Source organism: Apteryx mantelli, chromosome 1 (genome assembly GCF_036417845.1).
Source record: "Apteryx mantelli isolate bAptMan1 chromosome 1, bAptMan1.hap1, whole genome shotgun sequence".
Taxonomy (NCBI): domain Eukaryota; kingdom Metazoa; phylum Chordata; class Aves; order Apterygiformes; family Apterygidae; genus Apteryx; species Apteryx mantelli.
In genome coordinates, this window is record NC_089978.1 from 19,138,300 (window position 1) to 19,164,127 (window position 25,828).

The window sequence follows — 25,828 nt, forward strand, 5'->3', positions numbered from 1 at the left end:
GTTTAACAAAGAGAAAACAATGGTGCAATGATCAGCTATTCAGCCCAAAAAAGCACAAGACAGACTACATAAGCAAGACTGTTTTCAACACTACAAATTACCACTTACAACATTAGCTGTTTAACATTGTGCACACTGGAGCAAACTACAATGACAGTTACATTTTTAGGAAAAAAAATGTTTATTTATACTGTAGTACCACCCACATAGAGTGACACAGCTCCTTCTCCTGCTGAACTATCTAAATTTAAGGCAAGAAATGACAAGTGTGGCAAACAATGGGGCTGAAAAGGGAAGAGATATATGGGGGGAGCGGGAATATGCTCACATGGTTACAGAGCCTACCTAAGTGCTCTGATTAATGATTATGAAACATTTCAATAGCTACACAAACAGATAAAAGACAGTTAATATAACCTCTCTCCTTTGCACTTAGCATTTTCCTCTGGGTCTCCTCAGAGAAGCACAGCATGAGGAGGGAGAAAACTCAGTGGCTTCACAGATCAGATGAGGAGGCTGTCCCATAAAGCATGGCTAAGTGCAAGCCTCTGTTAGAAGAAATAGCTATCTCTGGCAAGGCAAAGAACGTCAGAGGATGACTAATCAAGAACAGCAAGTATGAGAAGGAAAAACATGAAAAGAAAAGAAGTGGGGAGGGCAGTGGTTGGATTAAATGGATGAAATGACATCTCTGTGTTTTGCCTTTCTGGCTCACTGCTGTTGGGGGAAAGGTGTGAGAGGGTAAGATAGGGACTGGGTTCTTCAGAAGAATGGCAGAATAAAGTGAAAATGAGACTATCCAAATCCCTTCCGAGAGGTTGTTACTCTGGCCCTCTCTCTGGGTCACTAATAGTACCAAAGCTCAGTTCTTGTGATAACATTCAAGAATTGCACTTTCTCTGAGGGTCAATAACTGAAACCTCTACAGGGTCTCCCACACTTCCCTTTCCTCTCTCTCTCTCTCCAGAGAAACCTGGAAGAGGAACTCAGTCCCTCTCCCTTCTATAGGTGCCAGGCTGGGAAACTCTGTACAAACCAGCTGGAAACAGTTCCTCTGACAACCTGCCTTCTCAGCTGGTTTACTTCACAAATCTCCAATTCCTCTTCTCCCACCAATGGTATGGCCCCCGCAGCCTCTTAGCAAAAGATGTTCCTCAAATCCTGTCCTGTTAGCGCTTGTGCATCTAGAAAAGCAGAAGTTCAGAGTGCTCTGTAACAGATAGCATGTTGGGAACGGCAGGCCAAAAACTGCCCCTGGTAGCTGGAATTTTAGACAAAAGTGGTTGGAAAACAGCAGACAGTACAAGAAGAGAGCGTGTAGTCCTGGCTGAATTTCAGGAAAGCTAAGGCAACAGGAAACCAATTTCTGGTGGTACAGGATTTGAGACTGAAAAACAGGAGATTACATATTGTACAGAACATCTGGCAAGCCTAGTCCTCACCCAACCTAGGATCCCAGCTCCATCCCCACACCCTCCTTTTCTGTGGAGGAAAAGCTTCTGCACTACCACCATCTCACACTGTGTTGCTGTGACAATTTGGGGAAAAATATAAATAAATGATTAAGTCACTTGCAAATGAGCAGCTACATTAAGTAATCAGAGGTAAGGGGAAGAGTTAGAAATTCAAATCCAGAACTGACTTTTGTTTATGTAGCAGTCAGAGATCCTCAGCTAAAATATATTAAAATTTTGTAGTTTTTCTATTAAGAACAAATTTAAGATTGCAATTCAGACAAACAACCAAATTGAACGAACCCATTACAAACATTTGAAGAAAATTACTGCAACTTCTACACTTATATTTCATTCTTTCATCTAGAATAACTGCACCTGAAGCCTTAAAAACTAAGCAACAGTACTTCTGCCATTCTTTGTCTATGGTACAGTAAAGAACACTTAACCCAGAAGGGTTTTTGAAGAACTCTGTTTTTATCTCTGAAAAGCCTATTACCGACTGCAGTAGATACCATTCCCACATTCCTATGTGCGTCTTTATCCTGGCAGAACATTCTAAGTTGTCACTGTCACATACACACACACATACACAAAGAAGATTAATGCATTTTGTACTCTTTTTAATTTACTAAGGACTCGCAATCAATAAAGCAACTCTGCTGCTGCTGAATCAATCTGCCTCATGACAGCTTTGCTCCACAGGAGCTATTTCCAATTACTATTTTCGTTTTTACCGATTTTCTTTATTCTCTTAGGTGGCAGAGTCAATAAAGATCAAATTTCCAGCTAGCCCATGGTGTATCTCCCAGGAATCGCATTCAAAAATAAAAATAGTGGATGCTTTGATCTTACACAGTTTTTACCTTCTTTCTTTGCACCTATGGAAAAAAGTGCCTATATATACCAAAATCTTGAAAGAAACACAAACAGCTAATAATACGTACTTGTAGATTTAAATATCTTGTCATGATGCCAGATTATTTAAAATAGAATGCTCATGACAAGGGAGCACATGAAGCAGTAAACAGCTTTCAAGGATGGGTAAACATCAGAGCAAAGCAGACACCCACATGATGAACACTGTTCCTCCAGGATAAAATACAGCAAAATATAAAAAACAGAAAAGAATCCAACATAAAAGAAAAAGAGAAAAGTACATTTTTCTCAACTCCTCAGGGAATGCAAAGCCTGCACTGCCTTTCAGTGCAGTAGGACTGCACCTCATGAAAAAGCAGCAGGATGGAGGTGAATGACTGGTCTATCAAATGAGTAATGATCCAAAGGCAAAACAGAAATAATGCAATGGGACTATGAGGACAATGTCAATAAGGTTTTCACTGCTATAGTGCAGAAGGACAACATTCTGTTTTTCCTAAATTTTGTCTCTGATGCAATTTGTATTTGGTGTTAATAGAATACCTTAGACGAAACACTTAAAGCTCAGAAAAAAAAAAAAAGGACTGCAAGAAAGTACAAGACGGAACATTTTTCAAGTATCTGATATCATTTGCTGAATTTTCAGAGAGCTAGGACACATTATCGGCCTACAGTTTCAGTTTCCCACATATAAAACAGATGAAAAAGAATGTCTGCTTCAAAAACACATGAGATTTAAAGTACACACAGAGAGCTCAAACAGAGCACTGGGGCTCTATGCAGAGAGAGAAGTGAGTCTGCTGGTCCCACACAGGACTGAAGCAATCAATCAATAATAACTTTCACAGTGTCATTATATTCACTACAAAAAATATACTAAAGTCCAAAATCTGGAATTTAGGAAGATCCTGAATTTTAAATGGAAAGAAAACGGGATTATCTTTCCCAAATAATCCATGTCATAGGAAATGTACCTTATGTAACCTACACTGGCTATTTGCCTCTTGTATCATGGTCTCTAGTCACACTCCAGAAAATGAGTGCAGTATCAATAATCATGGTGATGAAATATTTCAGCACTGCCTACCTCAAAATCTCTCAAAACATGCACAGGCCTCCCCCACATACTATCTCTTGCTAAACCTACTTATCTATTTAGGCACTATCGTGACACTAGTCCTAATACCTAGTTAATTTACTTACTATGATTTTGGAGAAAAAGCCTACTCAATTTTTCATCCATGTAGTTAATTACTATCTCCATGAATTTACTGTATCGTGTTAACTTTCTAGATTATTTCTTTTTAATTGAGGTCTAGAATATCAATTTTTTAAAACTATCTCAAAATACTGACAGTATTTCATTCTTTTCTCTCTGAGGTCTTACCTTGCTATTAATTTCTTGATAATCACAAGAAAAAGAGTGTATCCAGTGAACAGAATACAGGATACCAGTATCTCTCCTACCATGCCACCGACTCCTTGATCCAAATTCTCTTCTTGTCTGCAATCTGTTTACAAGATTCAGGTAGTGCACAAGAACAGGAAAACTATCGCAATTTCCAAGCTAACTCCTGTTGGACAGGGGAGTTTCCATTCCTCTGCAGGCCTTGTCTCAGCTGGAATATACACCACTCTGCTTTTGTGCTCAAGGATGCATCTCACCAACTACAAGGTGTTAAAAGTGCTTCAACCAGCATAAAGCAGACAAGCAGAGTTGGGATATGCCATTAATTCTTGCACTGTCCCATCACCAATTGCTGCCACGGGAGAATGACTGCAGTGCTGAATTTGTGCCACTTCAGATACACCCATATTGCTAAACAAAAGATGGTCAGAGACAATTTCCAGTCACAGAATCACAGAATGGTTGAGGTTGGAAGGGACCTCTGGAGATCATCTAGTCCAACACCCCTGCTCAAGCAGGGTCACCTAGAGCATATTGCACAGGATTGCATGCAGGCGCGTTTTGAACATCTCCAGAGAAGGAGACTCCACAACCTCTCTGGGCAACCTCTTCCAGTGCTCTGTCACCCTCACAGTGAAAAAGCTTTTCCTCATGTTCACATGGAAGCGTCTGTGTTTCAGTTTGTGCCCGTTGCCTCGCGTCCTGTTGCTGGGCACCACTGAAAAGAGTCTGGCTCCATCCTCTTGACACCCTCCCTTCAGATACTTGTACATGTTAATAAGATCTCCTCTCAACCTTCTCTTCTCCAGGCTAAACAGGCCCAGCTCTCTCAGCCCTTCCTCATAAGAGAGATGCTCCAGTCCCCTAATCATCTTTGTAGCCCTTCACTGGACTTGCTCCAGTGTCCTGAGGCCAAATGACCAATACTGGCTCAGGTCCACACTGCTTAGAGCTGGCTCCCTCTAGAGCAAAATTTCCTATTTCTTTTGTATGTCAGGACATTATCTATGGCCTTTGAGTCTTTCCAGATCATTACCTGCATTAAAATTCAATGTTTGATATTAGAATTCTGCATCAAAGACTTCCAGTCCATATAGCAAAAGGGATCAGTTGCATTACCACTGATTCTCTTGCTCTTCCAGCACAGGTATAAATTTCTCTTTTCTGGAAAATGCTATCCAATCCCAGCATATAACCTTGATGTTCTTTTGTGAATACTGAGACAAAGATTCAGTCAAGTCCTCAACAACATCCAGTTTATTAAATTTGGCTAACATCCCATTTTCATCCTTTAATAAATGGCCTCCCTGGCTCTTGGCTTAAACTCTTTCAGGACACAGAAAGCAAGAGGCTAATGCTGTTAGTCTTCATTTCATTTCTTTTATTGATTTAGCCTTCTCCGCAATATTTTCCATTCCTTCAGGCATATGCCTTTCTTTACATATGTGGGTGATACTTCACTGACGTACAGGGAACTGCATCCACCCACACCAGGGCAGAATGTGTCCCAAATGTATGAAATCTATCATTTTCCTTTCCTGATACAGTAGGATTTGTACTGTTTGCACTCTGAGTACAGTTCAATGGAAGAGCACGAGGACACTGTTATCATACTGAAAAGGCAAAATCATGATCCTAGTGGTCTCCAGAAGACTCAACCTGTACAAGATATGATTCAGACTGCACAAGAAAGCAGTTTTGTATCCTTACATACATCTCCTCAGACTTGCTCTGAGTGTATTACTCTATGTCCTGAAAGCAAATACTCATTATTTACATGTTTAATGCTGTACAGAATGTCTACGGAGAAAGCACTAACCAAATCGTTACACCACAGACACAGCTGTTATGTGCAACTTTATATGCAAGTATGATGACATTTATGGTGTTCTGGTGCACACAGCTGTGTATGTGCAGCTGTGTATGTGTATGTGTGTATGTGGAATATTCACAATTCTTTCACACATGCTAAAAACTTGTAAACTCTCAAAAGAGATTTTCGGTATCTAAGCAGAAAAGGAAGGATTTCAGGGTTTGAAAAGAACATACCATCTTTTTCATATCACTGATCATCTACAATATCTGTGAAAACATACTATAATCAGTAATTTCCATGTCACCAAGGTTACAAATGCATGTAACAGAACTCTCTTCACCCCTAATCTTGTTCCCAACCCCAGCCTACCTGTACATTTTTCATCCTGTCATCACTCATTATAATTCTTGATCACAAGCTTTCTGAAGCAGAAGCTCTCCAAGGAACCGTGAATAGGGTATCCATATAATACAAATAATAATTGGTACAGAACAAACCACGCATTGGCGGAGTCAAAAAACATTGCCAAATTTGGAATAGAAAATGTCTATGGTGAATAAGGGAGTCCTTTCCAGCAAAGAGGACCTGAAATATTTAGGTTCAGGATGGTACTCTTTCACAATGTGTTAGTGTGGCACAGATCCACAGATCCACTATCTGTTGTATGACAGTCCAAGTCCTTACAGGTTCAGGATATTTCACAGCATGGATAAGACATTCTGCATGTTCATCATCCTGTTTAGTGGGAAACCTTCTTCCCTCACTCTCCACAAAACTCTGAGATGTTCATCAAACTCACCTTGCTCTCTCATCTCTGGAGGCCTCAGCTTTCTGCCTGTAACACTGTAGGACTGTAGGAATCCAAGCTAACTGTAAGTCGTAGGTGGGATTTAGTTCAAGATTAAGACATGTATACTTCGGCATCTACAGGTGTATGTTTAAACTCCTATTAGGTCACTGAAACCTGTGGAATGATTCAGACAACCAGACACTAGATGCCTACTTCAGAATGATCTGAATTATTCCCCTAGATTGAACTGACTTATCTCCATTGATTACAGTGGAGCTCAGACATACAGTGCACATGTATACACTTACTTCTACATGCTGAAATTTAAGTGTCTTAATCCTGGACGGAATACCATTGACAATGACATATTATTAAACACGGTAGCCAGCTGTATGGATTCAGCAGGTGCCCCAAATCCATTTAAATCAGTCCTACCTTAATTAAAACCCCTTTCTGCACTGTTACCACCACAAAGTCATGTCCCCCAAGTACTACTGCGCATGTTCCCGGTATATAAATAGCCCAGCGCAAACAAAGGTCAACTAGCACGTCTCATAACTCTATTAAACAACCGTCCCAGAGACCATTATAACAACAGGGACTTACTAGAATTCAAGACATCCAAATTGTGCCTCTCCTAACTCTTGCATTGTACTCACAAGAGCCAGCAAGACACAGTTTCTAATCCACTGCTACAGAAATCCCCAAATGGCCTGTTCCTTAATCCGCTGTATCTACATTGTACAAAGGAAAATCTCCTGAGGAACCAGGATCTGGCCCTGAATTTACAAAAATGGCTTAAATACTTAAAGAAGAATCATTCCTTACCAGACAAAACTGTATACTCCTAAAAAAAAAATAAATAACGAAAACCACCTTCTTTGTCAATAATGCCTCCAAGGGCCATAAAGTGCAATTCAAAAGACAGCATGATGCTGAAAGACTTCTTTAAAATCACTTCAGGAAAACTGTTTTATCTGTTCACACAATTGCTACTGTGTCATACCCAGAAGGTACCACAGATGCCTGAAATATACATATTATTTTAAAGTAGATAAAACAAGCAAACAGAAAAAAAACACATTTTAATGTTTGGGTAGGCAGTATTCTAACACCTCTGACTTTGCTCACAAGCAACATCATGTCTTTGTTCTCTCATACCCCTCATCTGCTTCACTAGCCCACTAAGTGTCTTCACATACTGTAGCTGAAAGTTATACGAAAGGGCTCTACTAGGGCCTCAGCATTTGGCCATGAACTTACTATAATCACTTACATACACAAAGAAAAGTCATTCAGCAGCAAATAAAACTATGCTCTATTTGGCTGCAGACACTGCATCTTAATAATGTAGTAAACATAGCCCAAAAACAACATGGCACCAGTCTGCCAGCACAACACCATGGCAAAAGATCGCTTTTCATCTCAGAGATGGACTCAGGGACTTAGAATTAACAACAGAATCTCACCTACGCCAAGAGAATGCTTTTCTTATTGTGCACGTTTCAACAGAAACGGGGAACTGTTTCACTTGCTAAAGGCAGCAACGTATAAAAACTTAAACTGACACCAAATCTCACACAATCAGTGTGCGTCACAGAACTTAATTCAGCACCTGTTCAGGGAAAGGCTGGATGAACAGAAAAGCTATTATCTAGATCTGGAAAGATAATGGCACACAAAACACTTAGGCTTGAGCTAAACACAGTAGAACGTGCTGTTCATTACTGCAGGATGACAAAAGTGGGACACTTAAGGATGAGAAGGATACTGCAGAGTGATGTAAGCAGTAGCAGAGGAGGAAGAGGAGGAGCAAGAATACCTCCCAGGCAACTGAGAATAGTGTCCACTTTTCCCTGCTTTCAGCTGCGCAGCCAACCTTTGTTCCTTCCAACCATTCTTCTGCCATCCTAGCAAACAGAGAATAGCTGCATCTGGGTCTGCCCTGCACTGCACCCAGAGGGCTGCCTTAGACTCGGCCACTTTCTCCTGCCTAGAGCACATCTCTCTCTACCTTGATTTAGAATCTCTTTCTGTCAAGTATACCAGCATCCCAGGTTTGAAAGCTCCAGCGCACTTTAAACAGCACCTCACGTAGCTGACTGGCACATGGGTAGGTTTTCTATTCTGAATTGCAGGTAAGAGGTCAGTCCTCAACTGCTCTGTTGCCAGTTCCTCACTGAGAATTTCCAGAAGTAAATTCTCCTGAAATAAAAGCTCTGGGGAGACACCACTCCTAAAGCACTACGCGTTGCTGACAGGAAGAACAGAAACACTGTACTGCAGTACACAAGATGCTCAGATTTGAAAAGATAGTATAAAGGCCGACAGACTGCAAACTCCATTTGCTACACTTTGGTTGGTATTATCAAAGTCTGGTTCAAGCTGAGACAATATGCCACAGCAAGAGCTTAACAAGTTAAGCATGTTTCTTTGCTTACAGACTAATTGTGATTGGCTTGTGTTTTGATTAAACCATAGCTCAATGTATACCTGTGAATTTTTACATGAAATTTGCCACAGTCTTAAAATAGGCTCCTATAGCAATAGAGAATGACGCCACTGGCTAATGAAATTAGGTTTCTCTGTTGAATTCCAGGACTAAAGTACTGCTGAAAGGCAACAGCTACAGATAACGACTTTTTAGTGCCCTAGAGTTCAGCCTGTTTGCCGTTAATCTGTGGCAGACCCCAGGATTCCATTTCATGCACCAACTACTGATCTTCTAAAAATAATACAGGAAATAGAAATAACTTCCACTGATAAATCTCTCCCAGAAATTAAGACTTCTTAAAAAAAAATTTAATAACTCTATGCAAACAACAATATAGAGACTGCTAAAGGTAAAATACAGCATTCCTGTATTCCAAGGATGACATTCTAAAACCTGACTTGAATATAAATTGAGCTGTAGGAATATTATTTTAAAGGTAAATTGAAATACTGTATTAGTTTTGTTCTGCTACAACAATTACAACTGTCACAGGAATTAACAGTAACTTCATATTTAAATAGTTAATCTGTACCCCCCACTGAAAAGTAGTTCCTGTGTCAGTGATGGGTACATGGGGGAGTGAAGGGGAAAAAGAGGAAAAAAATGGGTTTTAGCTTAAAAAGAACAGTATAGTACATCAAAATCTAATATTTCTTTGTAAGACTTTTATCTATCTTCATACTTTCCACTATATGAAAACCAATTAGAAGTCTCTAAAAAAGCCTTGGAATAGCAAGAGGCTTTTTAGTAAGTACGTTTGATTCCACTACAAAATTCAATCTATGTATTTGTGCATCACAGTAAAGCCATAACAGCCAGACATCTGAGAATTGGAAATGAAATGATGCTGCTTCAGCATACAAAATAAGAAAGGTTAGAGCAGCATGCTACAGAAACAGCAAATAGCTTGGAAACAACGGGTACTCTTAAAACAGAATCAAGTTTATACATGAATTATGCAGAAGTTTTCCTTCTTTATTCAGCAGATGGGATTGCAGTCAGAAAACCAGAAGACATGTTGGAGAGTTCAAACATTTTAGAAAATGTTTCACTGGCAGTAGGATTTTGGTGTGATTGTGAGAAAACTAACTGGAACTATATGACATTTTCATAACATCTCTGGGCATTTTTTCAGTGTGATATTGAGTGGATTTGGTTTCCAACTTATTTCCCCCTAATTTCAGTTTCTTTTGTCTCTCTTTCCACACTCCCCTTGCATTCACTGCTGATGCTGCTGTCCAAGGAGTTAAGGCCAACAACAACAACGTCCTTCCTCCCTCCCTTTCTTGACACCAGACATTCAAAGAGAACAGAGAATGCTAGGAAAAGCAACCTACTGGCTGCAAAGAAAGCAAAGTGGTAGAAACCTGGAGGAGCCCCAGCTCTGCCTTCTCCTCTTAGCAGCCAAAATAATGGGCAACGTGCACAGAAGAAACATAAAAGCACTCCACTAGCTGGAGCAAGTCAACTTCCTACTCTAGCAGAGCTAAAAGTAGGACAGGAATCCTATCTCAACAAGTCACAGCACATTCTGCAGCCTGATCCTAGAGCAGTCAAACTGTAGGTTGCCCTTCCTCAGAGCAGAAGTAGGATTCTCACCAATTTAAGAGTTAGCAGGCCTGGCACGCTGGGGAACAGCTTTATGGAAAGGCAAGGGAGATGAGAGGGTTCCTTCTTCTGTGGAGAGAAAGGAAGGCTGGTACACATCCTACCAAAGGGAGAGACAGGAGGCAAGTTTCCCAGAGTTGTTTGCCCTGTACGTGTTCACCAGTACTGAATGCCAGACCTCTGAGAATCACAGACAGGGACAACTCATACAAAGAAGCAGCAGGAAATTGGAATGTCTCACCAAGATGGAAGGGGGGAAAAAAGAGCATTTTTTAAAGACAAAACTTTCAAACACAGCTTCTCGCTTAACTTAGCTTTGTTTTTGTTCCTCCCACATAGCTGAGGAGGGAGTGGGGAAGGTAAGACCTCCATGTTTCTGTCTTGCTTTACAGCAAATTACTGTCACAGAGTTCCTAGAGAAATGATGCAAGGATCATTGTTCTTGGGTCAGTTCTGTTTGAATGCTCTTCTTGTAGCATCTCAGTGCGAATCAAGAACAGTCAGCAGATTCCTAAAGCACTTGAGAAACAAATGCTTGTCTGCATTAGCTTCACGGTGGGTGTCTACTGTTACCTTTGGCTAAAAGAGGAGTTAGCCTAGAAACAGCCAAGGCTATGGAAGAGTGCAAGCTGGTGATAGGCACTGCAGCACATGGACACCTCTGAACAATTTACATGAAATAGGAAAGCAAGGCTTTCAAGAGCCTTGGAAAGATTAAAATAACTGATCAGGTGGAAACATCAGCAGGACATGTCTATGTCTGTGAGCAGAATCCTTTATGAAAATGTGAAAGAGACATCCAGCATAGAAAGATAAAAATTCAGAACAGCATGTTACTGAATATCCATTTTTGCCTGAAAAGACAGTAAGACTATTATAAATATCATCACAAAGGGATGCATGCTTTGTTGCTTATCTTAGAGGGCACAATTCTATATTCATTCACATCAACAGGAAGCTCTCCCTTGATTTTGACAAGTCTTGTATCCGATCCAACCTCAATGACAGTGCAGTGTGGTGATGACACGGACAGAAAGAGACACACAGGACATATTTGTACAGAGTAAACATGATAAGGACATTAGTTTCATCAAATAGCTGGTTGCTTTTCTTGTCCTTGCAAGAGTCCAGCACATTCACACAACAGAGTGTTTAGCAAATTCATTCACCCATTCATTTACTGCATGCCTCACAACAACAGCAACACAGCTGAGAAGCCTAACATATTTAACTCATGGCACTCAAACACCTTTCACATGCAGAAGCTCTCCACCAGTTTCCAAAAATGAGATACCACCTTAAATGGAATAAATCACAGAATCACAGAATCACAGAATCGCTGAGGTTGGAAGGGACCTCTGGAGATCATCTAGTCCAACACCCCTGATCAAGCAGGGTCACCTAGAGCACATTGCACAGGATTGCATCCAGGCAGGTTTTGAATATCTCCAGAGAAGGAGACTCCACAACCTCTCGGGGAAACCTGGTCCAGTGCTCTGTCACCCTCACAGTGAAGAAGTTTTTCCTCATGTTCAGATGGAAGCGTCTGTGTTTCAGTTTGTGCCCGTTGCCTCGCATCCTGTCGCTCGGCACCACTGAAAAGAGTCTGGTCTCATCCTCTCGACACCCTCCCTTCAGATACTTGTACACGTTGATAAGATCTCCTCTCAGCCTTCTCTTCTCCAGGCTAAACAGGCCCAGCTCTCTCAGCCTTTCCTCATAAGAGAGATGCTCCAGTCCCCTAATCATCTTTGTAGCCCTTTGCTGGACTTGCTCCAGTAGTGCCACATCCCTCTTGTACTGGGGAGCCCAGAACTGGACGCAGTACTCCAGATGTGGCCTCACCAGGGCTGAGGAGAGGGGGAGAATCACCTCCCTCGACCTGCTGGCAACACTCTTCCTCATGCACCCCAGCATACCATTGGCCTTCTTGGCCACAAGGGCACATTGCTGCCTCATGCTTAACTTGGTGTCCACCAGCACTCCCAGGTCCTTCTCCACAGAGCTGCTTTCCAGCAGGTCAACCCCCAACCTGCACTGGTGCATGGGGTTATTCCTCCCCAGGTGCAGGACCCTGCACTTCCCTTTGTTGAACTTCATGAGGTTAAAATAAAACAGCTGAATTTAGTATATAGATATGAATACAGCTCCTTGGGGCTTCCACCTAAATGATACAGAAGCCACTGCAGACTGCACTTCTTCAGGAACCGACAGAATCCATGGCTGTATGATGGGTACAGCTCAAGAAATTTGTCTTATGGATCGGAAAAAAAATGCTATCAAGCTTAAGGAATTTCACCAGAGCCACTTGAACAAACTTCTGAATTCAGCATTAGGTTGTAGTGATTAATTTTAATGTCTGCCATTTTTGCCAGGGAACATTTTGGTTCTTCCAATCTAATCTCTTTATAAACAATGATCGTTTTTATTTTATAATTTCACCTACTACAATTATGCTGCTAGCATGGAAAGAGGAAAAAGGTTGTTCAAAGTCTTACAGCCACTGCCAGAATAATTTCTCAAATGCTTTATGACTTCCCTTAAAAGAAAAATAGAGATGTAAATGTAAGCAACAAATTAAACTGAATCAGCAGCCTACCAAGATAAGCAAAACATGATTGGGACCACACACTTAATACAACAATACCCGGGGTCTGTCTACCTTGCTAAAACTCATTCAAAAACACAAAACAGTTGCTAACTAACTGTCAATGGCTGGATACAATCTAGACTTTCTAAAGGCTTCTGACAAAATCTTTCTCAAGCAACTATTACAGAAACAGCTAGTGCTACAGCAGCGACAGATTTCTATTTCTTAACCAAGACAGATTAGAAATAGATTAACAGATAAGAAACAAAACTGCAGGAATAAATTATCAGTCTGAAAGAAGGGTAATAGCAGAGTACCTCATTCTATCAGTTCTAGGATTACCATTGGTAATGCATATTTCAAAAGGTCTGGTGGGGTGTTTCTTTGTAATATTGCTCTGCTTCCAAGGTTTATAAGAGCCACTGCTTTTCTTTTTAGGTCAAGGCCCTTAATATCTGCAGGCGAGGACATCCTGAATATGCATTCAGATGAACAGAAGATAGGAAGAGGTCAGGGATTACCTCATGTTCTCAGCCTTCTCGTTTAACCTTGAGCCATGAATCTGGCTCAAAACCCTGAAGCTTCTCTTCCAAAGAAGTTAGGTCAGGGGCCTAATCAAAGGCACCGCAGCATCAGTTCTCAGTGTTTATACTAGCTTTCTGCCAGGACAAGGCACAGGGATAAGAAGCAGAGCAAGGCACTCAAGGTGGAATAGTAGAGGCCTAGGAGAGGAGAATGACAAGCCTGGAATATTCACATCAGGGCTGGATATTAGGAAAACAGGACAGAACACCGTAAATAGAGCAAGGTGCCAACTCGACATAATATAAACCCTTTGGGAAAACAATGATTATGCTTCACCCTCCGTCATGAGGATAGCAATAGGTGTCCAATGGTAGTCTTCAACAGGATGAGGCAGGGCTGAGAGGAGGAAGGACTGCAGTGTATCACTAACTACTGGGAGTAAGAAGTCTGCAGCCAGAAAAGGAAAATTCTTTTCTGGGTTGCATACTTTCACACAACTCAGAACATCGTAGAAACATTACCTCTGTATTTCTAAAATTTTAACAAATCAAGGCTTATGTGACAGCATGTTAAATGGCAAATTAGGAAAAGTGGAAGAACAGAAATCTCAATATTGATCAAGCTCTTGCTGCAATCCCACAAAAGGGAACTTGACATGGGCTTCACCTAGAATTTTTCTGAGACAGCTCCAAACTTTGTCAGGCCTCTCAGATGAAATATTGTACAATTATGTATCTCTAGAGACACCAAATGGAGGCACTGAAAATAACATCCTAGTCAAATCAATACAGAAAACACTTAACAGAAAGAACTGCTCCCTGTTTTGCAGCACTCTGTTCAAATTCATGGGAACAGGGACATATGGTTTGCCACTAAACTTAATAAATCACTTAGGACAGATTTTAACCCACTGCCTTTCTTTTCCTACTATCACAACTTCTGAATTACAGTTATATTCAATATAACTGAAGCCGTAATAGGTTTGAGAACCTATGTTGATGGCTAAGGCACTAGGTGAGGATGTGAAACACTTGTGTTTAGTCCCAGCACCATGGACTTCATGTTCATAAGCCAAGATATTTATTTTATTTACTAGCACCTGCCTAACTCAGAGATCCTGTAAGGACAAATATACCAACAACAGAAACGTTTAGGTTCTCCAGGGATAGGGCATATACAATAATCTAGGATTGCAAGACTTAAAATTAGCCATGATACAATACATACAGCTGCACAACAGCTGAAGGAAAGACAGAAAGATCTTTCCACAACTTAATATAAGAATATATGTGGCACTATGCTATCTTTTCTTCCTCTGAAGTATCTAGTTAGCTAACCTCAGAAAGAGGACACAGAACCAGCTGGGATACCAGTTTCTTTCTTTATGGCACATTTTATTTAAATGTGAGCATCTGTTGAGGAGAATAAAGAAAAGACAAGACATATGACTGTTTATATACTTTTTCCATAACGTTCTACCCTAATTTATTCAGGTGAAGATATTAAGTCACAATAAAGGGAAAAGGATAGAGAGAATGAGAGACAGATACCAAAGTTTGCCACTGTATATGCAGCTGCGACAATATATTACCAGTGTGTAAGTTTTGTATATAGAAAACTGTGATGGGAATAAAATTGCTAACTTGCATATTACTGTAGCAGACATTTACATTTTAAAATCAGATGAAGATCTAAGTGCACAAAAATATATTAAAGACATCATTAAAAGTTGTAGAGGTACCAGAAAGAAAAGCCATTAAACAATGCAACATTTTATGGACCACCGGCTTGTTTTACTATATGTGTGTTTTGACTGTCTGCATCTGAAAAGTACATTAATGGTCCATTAGGAAAAGGCACTGAAATTTGGGAGCTACCTAACAGACTGTGACCAATGCCCATGTCTGAAATATCTACAAATGGCCCAAGTCTGACTATTTTCTTGACTGAAATATATACGTTCCAATTTTTAACAGCATCATAACACTCCAGGCAGTCCACTTCTTGGAATGGTTTGTATTTCTCAGGTGATTAAAATCACTCTGCCTTTGGCCATCTGTTTCAGACCATCACAAAGGTGTGCTATAATATAATCATCTAGAAATGCACTGCCTATAGTGCCTTACTGATGAAGTAACAGAGGCTCTGTGCCAGAGTCCACCAAGGCCTGAGACCTAGGTAGAAAGGGATGTGAAATTACAGCAGCTCTAATACAGTTTTTATAAAGAAAAAAAAATTTTTTTTTTAAACTTACAAGGTCAACTTAGAAGCAGCTCTAAGTTGGACTCACCTACTGCTGCTATGCTGCTTTGAACGCTCAGCATGTATTAGAAAATTAAACTAAAGGACAAACTGCACCAAAGATTGATTAGAGCCTTTGTCCTAGAATCCCATGAAACCGCATGAAAGAAATGAAAGTTCTCATGTGCACTAACACGGAGGTGTTGACACTGTTAAAGATGCCACTGCAGTTAAACAGAGCAGAACATGCTATTTCAGAAACAAGGCTAAGCACTGAAGGGACATGAGGAAGTCACCCCTAGATAGGGTGATTCCAAAGCACAACTAATCCCACATGTTCTTACTTTTAGTAGACTCCTTTGGGAAAGTCGCTGTGGTTAGATGAACATGATCTGGCTCAGAGGACTGCATGGCAGCACTGGCATCCCCCTTTCAAGCAACAGAGAGTACAGAGGTGCCACTGCTGCACATGTGAATGGGAAAACTATTATTCCTTAGACTCACCCTCAGTCCCTGGAGTTCCACATTGACTAAACAACCTGCAAAAGGGAAAGAGGAAGTCTACAATTCAAAGAAATCTAGTGGTCAGAATACCCAGCCATGCTCCTCTCTCTGCCTAGAACAGCAAGACAAACCCAGACCAACAATCAAAGCTGTTGTTTTATAACAAGAGAGCCCTGACTATCAGTATACAGGTACAACTCCATATGCACACACACACTTGTGTCCTCCGCAACACCAGTGCCAGAACAAATAGCAGATTAGATCGTTCTCATATGGAGTTCACAGCTTGTGGATGTAAAAATTCAACACTTCAAAAGTCAAATTTTTATTAGCCGTTGCTACAAGCTTCTGTTATTAGCTTTCTTAGGCTTCTAGTTATCTAACATCATGTGAATATACAGCAATACAGCATCCCTGACGCAAAAGCACAAGACAGCTCCTTTGCTTGCTTTCATTGCTATATGTAAGTGTAAAATACAAGCACTTTCAGGAAAAAAGTAGGAAGATAGGAAGGCCAAGTATCAAAGACTTGCTACAGTAGTGTGTATGGCAGAGAAGTAATGCTAAATCTGTAAAGCAGGGGTAGGCACAGATGCAGTAGATGAATCTAAATAGAAAGAGTAGACTAATTAGAGGAGAAGGAGGTAGAGGACATGGACTCTATTCTCAGCCCTACTCTTGACCTGTTGCATGAGTTCATGCTAGTTCACTTTGCTGCTCTTCCATCTCCCTTCCCACTCTTTGACTGAATCATCTGCATGGGTTGGAAGCTGATGCAGGCTTCAGACTTTGACTGGACCCTCTATATGTAACAGATCTACATGAGCCTACTGTACTGAATGTAAATATTGTGGCAGGCTTAGGCAGACCAGAGGGAACAACAGATGACACAGGAGAAAATGGAATTAGAAATATCAACAGGAGTGATATTCTTTCTAATATGAATACAAAATGAAAAGAAGTCAATGAAGAACTGGATGCTAGGATTTAAAAAACAGGATTATTCCAGCACCAGTGGTATCACAGTGACATCAACATTTCATTGCAGTTGCTTATTTACTTAGCGTATCACATTACCTTACATGCCTGATAGTGAACTTGGATAAGTGTGATCAGACACCATGGAAAAGCAAATTAAAAATATTAAACAATATAAAAATGAAAGTTCACAATAAAGCATTACCAAAACATATATACAAACATTAAATTTACCTCAGCTCCTAAACTGAGAGAGATTATTTCATCCTCAAAAGCAGAATGTGTATCAATATGAGGAGGAATTCCTGTATAAGAAATGCCAAAAAAGTCATTATAATAATAGAGTAATATCTCTGCAAGCTCTATTTCTATAGATCTCCACATCAAAAAGTAGAATGTATGTTTGAACAAACTAAACTTATCGTAAAGGAGAGAGCTGCCTTCTGAAACAATTCAGGACCAGACCAGTCTATCATGCCCAGATTAGATGTACAGTTAACCCAAGGATCCTCTATAATCAGTGGAAAAAAATAAGCATATTTAGAAATCAGTCTGTCTAAATATTTTATCATGTTTTTCTGGTTTCTAAATATTTTTCTTTGGCACCCAAAGACCTCATTCACCCTCTGAAGATTCTTAATGCTCTCCTTGATACAGAGAGCTCCTGAGACAATTATGCTCTCTTCTCAGGCACCTTAGAACCAACAGTTACACAAAATGATTTTGGACCTTAGTTCATCTATGACCATGTATTTTTCTCTCAATCCCTTCCCAGAGCAGGAATCATCCCAAATGCTCTTTGTATTGCTAAGCAAATGACTCTGCTAAGTGTCTCACCTTCAGAATTAGGACCCTTTCACTACTAACAAATATAGGCACTAAGGGGGTCAAATCCTGCCTCTCCTTTGTACGTCCCAGGAGAACTCCGCACACCAACACTAGGCTAACCCCTGGGCAGTACATCTGCTGGGGTACAAGTAACCATGTACACTTGAGAATTTCCAAAGGGACAGCAAACTTTTTTTTTTTTTTTTTTTTGAATCAGCCAGTCAGAAAGGCACCGCCATTCCCTGGAGCGTGTGCCACACATTTTACCACCAAGTGCTGAAATAGCAGTCTGCAAGCCACCGCAAGATCGCAGTACGTGGTGGGAAGCTGTCACCAGCCATGGAGCAAGGCCTACAGACAACTCAGGAGAACTGCAACTACACCCTCCTTTGACAACATAACAGGCCCAGACAGATAAAGAATAACTCCTATTTGATCCAAACCAAAACATTTATGTCCGCTTATTAAAAAATCTGCCCACATTCATTTTGGACACTATCAAATTTTCTGAGTTAAAAACAATTTTTCCTAACAGTGTTAAGGCGCTGTAAAAAGCCTACTTATTATATGCCAGATTTCACCTCCAGACATAAATATTCTGAGTTCCATTACTTTTAATGAGATCAACACAAATGTTTTATGAGGCCAACACTAGTCTGACAGAAAACTGGCCAGACTTGAAAACTGATCCAAGGTCACGTATCTGTGTTTGCTTATAACTCTGATTCAATATAAAGTGCAAATTCTGCCTTCACATGCATGTTGAAATCAGATACCTGAAGCCATCGGCCACTTTTTAAAACTTTAAATTTAATGTCCAGTGACAGAATCTGGCTCAAAACACAGATACTATGGATATTAATCTGACTGTACTCTATGCTCATTCACATCCTAGCAATTTGCACTTAAGAAAGAGTATTTTGCTTTGGGTTTTGTTTTTTTTTGTTTTTTAAGTACTCCTTCTACTCCTGATAGAAATCTACAGCTCTAACTAATCTCCTCAGATATTCCAGCAACAGTACATGACTGTATCAGTTTAACAGACTGTCAGATACATAAATAAATAGGATCAGGTTTTCAGACTCCTGTTTGGCAGACTCTGAATTAACTATCAGGCATTAATTCTGAAAGGAAAGTTGTCCTTTCTTCCTAAGGACAAACTAGATATTCCCTAGAGAAGGGAAGCCAGATACTTAGCCTTGATGACTGACCTTAGCAAAAAGCAGAGTGTATGATTTATTCCCTAGAGGTGTGGTTAGAAGCAAATTTCTCTTCAGTTGTCTTAAGTTTGGGAAAGATTGCTGGAATAGAGTACTTTCTTATCCCTCAAATAAGAGAACACTGCTTGCATCACACTTAAGAGCCCACATATCACAAATACTAACAGCAAGAGCTGTTTCTTGGAGACTGTATGTACAGCACAGGGAGCAGGAGAGTTTGGAAAAGTAACTGAGAAATGCACTTAGGTGCAAAACCAAACATGACTATTTATTTCTGTATCTTTTTATGTTTAGGTTCTTTGCTATGGCTCAGGACTCTGAAACTCCATCAATTTCCATAACAATGGTATCAAAACTGTACAAGTTCCCCAGTTCAGAAGACAGTATGAAGACATTAGTTTCAATTCACCAATGCATCTCTGGTCACAAAGGTAATATATTAAGCAAGTGCTTAAATCCTGTCCCTCCACCAGAACCCATTTAGATGCTATTCTCTTCTGAATTTCAGTCGAGGTGAGGAGCTCAGACTTTTTAAAGGACAAATACACTTACCTTGTCCAGGTTCATACTGATTTACAGTCAGTTGATCAGGTTTATGTTTGATATACCCCCGCTTCAAGCACTTCTCCAAGAATAGGTTGCAAATTCCAGGGAAACCTAGTTTTAGAAACAAAACTGTAAGCAAGACGGCTTCTTACACTTTTTATTTAGAATAAATATAATATTTGGTCAAAATACATAGAAACAGCCTTGTAAGTATGCAAGGCCATCTTTAATAAAGACCACTCTGCATTTGCTATAACACATACATCAAAACTGTGCGCCTGATCTGCAAGTTGGATATATTTATAACATCTCACAATTAGAAAGGCCATTCATCCAAGCCCTCCACATTCATGAGCAGACTAGACCCACTGTTTGCAAATGCAAACTGCATTATCTCTGCACATAAATAAAAGCTTATCAAATCAGAGGCAAAGTTTCCACCAACCACAGTAATATGGGATTTGCAGTCAAGAAGAAAAATTATTATACAGAAAGTCAGAAGTTGTGTTAAGACCTCTCTAAAAGCTTTACCCTATAAAAATCTGTTACTGAATTAGATGCTGGATTAAATATTTCCAAATAAATCAGCTGAAGTTAAATCTGCTGTTTTTAAATCAGGAATGAAAGTTACAGTCCTGCACTGAATCTTTAGTTTGCTATTACACCTGATGACGACTTAACTGTAAAATTCTGTCGAATGTTATCCCCCATAAACATGTTAATAACAACCTCTTCATGAATCTATTGTCTTTTTTATTGTTTTCCCCCAGTGAAGTGTTTACCCTAGTTATGTTCCCCTCACACACAAAATATTCCAGCTGTGAGACCAGAAAACAGCTCAAATATCAATGCTCTTATGATTATATACAGCTTTACTGTTAGAACTCCAGTGCAACCAGAATCCATTTGTTAGAAGCTACATCCACCACTGTATATATGCATCACCTTAAACACTTATATTTAAGTTTTATTAGAATTTAATGCCTCATTTTACTATTTTTATATCTAAGACTATAAGATGACTCACTTGCATTCCTCTGACTCAGAACTCTCAACTCCAAATGAGTTATTCAAACCTTTTCAAGACTGCTTTCAGTTCAAAGGAAAATTGTTTTTTGGTGTGCATCCAGCAAGCTTCAAGCTAGTAAAGATAAGTATACACAGCCATATATGTCACAACCCCCCACAAACTAATATATAATTTGTAACATGTAATTGCTTTATGAAATGAAACTAAAAAAGAATGACAATTACAATCCCAAAAGCCATATTTGACTAGACCTCAAAAAAGGATAACAACCCCCAGCAAGTGATTAAAAACAAGCTTCAAGCACACACACTAATTACAAATGGATCCCATTCTGGAGTACTGTTTAGTGTAGTGATTCAGTGAAGGCTCTCCTTTAATTAGAATCTCACCTCCCCTTTAATTAGAATCTTACATCCATACCTTAGTGCGGCTAAAAGATTTATATAATGGTTTAAATATTGGTGTAACATAAATATTATTTAATAGGAAAGTTCTCACCTCCAGGCAAAGGTTTATCTTTATCAACATTGTTGCTATTATAGCAAAACTCATATCCAAAATGTTTTACTCTTCTATGTTTTAAAGTCTTCTGGGCTGTGAAAGCACACAAGTTTAAAATAAGATTAGACTACATAAAATAGTTCAGGCAATTTGCTGCTTGCCTATTCCATCTCACCTCTGTTAAACCTAAACACTCTTTAATCAATTGCTAAAACAACATCTGACCCTTATTCTTGATGGTACACACTTCTTTTGCAAGTACAAAAGGTAACAAGGCATCAAGCCATCACATCCACTACAGTCTGAAGTCACCTGCCTCTGTTTTTGTACATATAAGAAGTAGAGAAGTACCAATTTTACTGACGCATGTTTAATGCATCTTTATTCTTGCCCTGACCTCTGGACTAGCATTTGATTGTTACCTTGAATATACAGCAGGATCTTTCACTTTCACTAAGTTACATGTTAACTAAGGTCAATATAACCTTTTGCATTGTTCCAAGGAATAAAATTTATATAGGAACTTTGGAGTTAATTCCAAGAACAAGTCATTTTATTACTCGATTTAACTCCATAGGGCTCAAGCGAAAGCACAAAAGCATCTGGAAAGAGTATTTCACTGACCTCTTTTTGGTTTAACATAAGACAGTTCCTAAGTAGGACATCAGATTACAACCTTAAACCTTCACAGAACAAAGTCTTGTGGCTGGAATGAACTGTCTGAAAAAGACTTGAGGTGTCTGTGGATGGAGGAATCTTATTCAAGTAAACCCATTTCAGGATATCACTTTAGATCACTTGCCCCTGGTAGTTTATCACTTATGATATAAGACCCAATTTCTAAAATACAAAGAACAAATACACAATAATTTCAAACAACACATTTTCCAACATGCAGACTTCTTGTAAACTGAAAATGCAGAAAATACTAGTATGAAAATATTTTTGAAGGTCTGGATTTGTATGGTTTTGCTCACCATTTTGAGTATCTTCATCTTCTGTCCAGTCAATACTTTCCAGCATCCTCCTTTCTTCCTCTGGAGAAATAACCTTTTCAACCACTGTTAGGCCTGGAGGCAAGCTTGTAGGTACAACATTCTTCCAAAAAACTAGGGTGTATGGAAAAAGATAATACTGCCACTGTTTAGGGAAAATAAACCATGCATTCCCTATAGGTTACAGCTATAGGAACATTTACAGAAAAACAGTATAGCTGCAAGAATATTTACTTCAGTGATGCAACAGAGCCTTGATTAGTTTCTGATTTGGTGAATGAATGATCCCCTTTTGACATGATGAAACAGGATAAAGCCCAAATTCTGCATCACACAAAACACTTTCTAAGTTTGACTGCATAAGAACAATAAGACTCCATGCTTCCCAAATGCAAAACTGTCTGTTTTTCTGTCAAAATAATGATTAAAAATTTTCCAATAATTTCAGGAGAGATTCTACCAGCATTTCAGTTTAACTTCCAGTTAAAATTCACACTTTAACTTTGGTGATTCACCTCTGCTTGTAGCTGTCAAGCAAAGACTACCACTGAAATTTTAATGTTCCAATTACCGTTAACAGGGGAAAAAAATGCTTTTGTTATTTTCTATTATTTCTTGTATTCGATGCCCAGAGAAGCAACTTGTGATCAAATATGGAGGACCATAATGCTATACCTATTTGAACAGAAAATGTTGGTGACAGAGGGGCCTTCAGCTAGCTGTCCTAACTTTCTTTTTTTAATTAAAAGTATCTATCACTGACAGAATGTACAGACCAACCCTTTTCACTAGACACTACAAACTCATGGGAAGAGGTACATAGAAAGAGGGTTCCTGTCCTAAATAGTTTAGTCAGTCACAAAAGAGGCTGAAGAGAGCAAAAAAAGCAGAAATCTCACTGTACATATTTTCCTTCCTTCCAGTGGACTATCCTGAGATCTCTTGGATCCCAATTTAGCTCCTTAATCACAAAACCTTCATGTGCAGCATTGAATGGTCTGGAAACTACCTAAGTGACCACCTCTCTCCTTGTGCCTCAAAGTAGAAGGGAGTCCAAATTAGAGCATCCTATCATCAAATACAAGGAGAAAATGACATTTTTTTGGTGAGGTGTTTTCGATTCTGGCTTTAATTTTCTGTCTCTACTTATGAAGATCAGTGGGGTTTTAGCTATATTTATACTCTAAGAAGCAAAAGCAAAGGGAAGCAGTACTTTTATAGGGGAGCAGAACAACAATACCTTTTTCCACAAAATTAATATATAGAACAATATTTTGGCCAAAGTCCTCCCGTGTAACTTCTTTTCCATTGAGGGCATCAAAGGCTTTCTTGGCTTCTTCTGTTGTCCCATATTTCACAAATGAATATGGTTTATTCGGTGGCATTAAGAGTGTTTCCACCAATCCATATTCTTCTACTATTCTGAACAGTTGGTGTCTACTCATCCCATTACCTAGACCAGCATTGGCAACAACCAAGCTCTAATTAAACAGAAATAAAAGAAAAAGGAGAATTAGTGATTACTGTTGATTGAGCTGAAATAAACACTCTAACAATACAGCAGCTCTATAAAGAAAAATGGAGCAAGCCCATGAATACTCTTCTATGTATTCCACCAAAAATATTTATATTTCAATTAGCCTAGTATCTGAGGCTAGAGCATAGGCAACCTAGTCCAGCACACATTCTGGCATAAAGGCTTTCAACCTTTAGCAGAGATATAGCTTCAATTCTTGCATGGAGTTGCAAGACCACTCAAGCTTGGAACTGGCATATGTGTGTCCTCAGGTGTATCACAGATAAAAAGTGACACTGGCAGACATCATGTTGGAGTCCTCTAAAAAGGAACTTTTCTGGAGACCTGTTACTACTAACAAAAACAAACAGAAAAAACTTCCAAGACTGTGATTCTTTTTTTGTTGTTGTTGTTAAGAAAGGATTTCTCTTCTTTGCCAAGGAGTCTTTTCAAGCACACAGACTGGTATTCCCAGTCCCATTCCATGTCCCTCATATATCTGGAAGCAGCCTCTATAAACAGAGCATCTAGCTCTGCTTTAGCACTCTCATCTGAAAAATTCTCCCTCTTGCTTTTATATACAAGAGGGATCTGTGTCCCATCCTTAGTTAACACAGATTACTTCGAGTACAAGGCATAATTGCTTAATTTTAGGCTTTCATAGTGATTTATGACCAGAATTTCCAGTGACAGTTTGTAAGGACCATTGCTGGTTCGCTAAATATTAGAAGAAACACAAAAAATAGATTTTTTTAAAGGACTACTATTTAAGAAATATCCTTTGCAAAAACCATAGTCCTTTTTTAAATAAAATTAGAAAGTTCTTTTGAAATGTGAATAGCTATGTGCCATAACTAGATGTTCAGTCTAACCATGGAGGATAGAGAAGTTTAAGTCCCATTTTAAAGGCAAATGAGGATGCAGTCTTGAAGTTGTGATTGAGCTTTGGTGACTCCATACAGCTAGCAACAATTTACTCAGATTGTCTCCACGTAACACCTTTCCAGAAAACTTTCAGACAATCTTTTCCTTAAAGTCTATAAACGTTCTGTGACCTTTTCTGAAAGCAGCTGGTAAAGTGTTCAATCGTTTCAAATGATAGCATTCTACTTCTCTAAAAGACAGAAAATTAAGTTTAAAATTGAAGAGAAGGATTTAATAAAGAAAAAGATGACAGTATTTTTTTTTTTTTTTTAAGTGAGCACACCTAAGTTACTACTGAAATTGTCTGTTGTGGTGGCTCTGTTAACACTTTTTAGTGCAGCATCAGGCCGTCCATTACTGATCAAATTTTTCAAAGATAACTACATTAGTGAGTACTGTTATTAATACAAATTCCAGAATGTTACTAGTGGGGAGGCCCTTCATGTAGGGGAAATGAGGAGATTCAAGTGTTTTCACTGACTATAGACACTTCATCTACACAGACCTTGACTACAAAACAGCAGCACATGCAGCAACTGATCACACTCTTGTGACTGAGCAATGTCATTACAACCAGATCCCCTGCACTAAGCCTACCAGGATTTTCTAGAGTCTAGCATCCATGAGGAGCTTGTTGGACCCAAAAATTATTCACGTGGGTAGATTAGATGGATAATTTGGTACCTGGGGCAGTGTCAAGGGAAACAAATCCTGGATCACAGACCCACCTGCAAGCAACACTAGAGAAGGAAAAAAAAAAAAACACTCCAAAGAGCTTATGATTTTAGTGTATGCTCACATGGTACGAAATCTCAGTGAAGACAAAACCCAGTTTTATTAGGAAAAAGTATAAAGATTTGATATGTTTCTGTATTTGAATGGGAAGAATTTGCAAGATCAAGATGAACAGAGTAAATGCTACAGTACTAGAATATGTTTCAAACCAACTTAGCATCTCCCCACAGCTGACACAAAGAAGTC

At 39.3% G+C, this 25,828-nt stretch overlaps 1 protein-coding gene across 4 annotated transcripts in view; it reads right to left on the bottom strand.

Annotated features, from left to right (window-relative positions):
- The window catches only part of ALKBH8 (alkB homolog 8, tRNA methyltransferase), a 57,848-nt gene that overhangs the window by 25,070 nt on the left and 6,950 nt on the right, over positions 1-25,828 (bottom strand). For all 4 annotated transcript variants that reach the window (XM_067289640.1, XM_067289638.1, XM_067289639.1 and 1 more), the window contains exons 3-7: positions 23,648-23,888; positions 22,390-22,521; positions 21,410-21,505; positions 19,888-19,992; positions 17,522-17,592 (exon numbers count right to left, since the gene is read on the bottom strand). In XM_067289640.1, the coding sequence (XP_067145741.1) occupies positions 17,522-17,592; positions 19,888-19,992; positions 21,410-21,505; positions 22,390-22,521; positions 23,648-23,888 (645 nt within the window). The remainder of the gene's footprint in view (positions 1-17,521; positions 17,593-19,887; positions 19,993-21,409; positions 21,506-22,389; positions 22,522-23,647; positions 23,889-25,828) is intronic.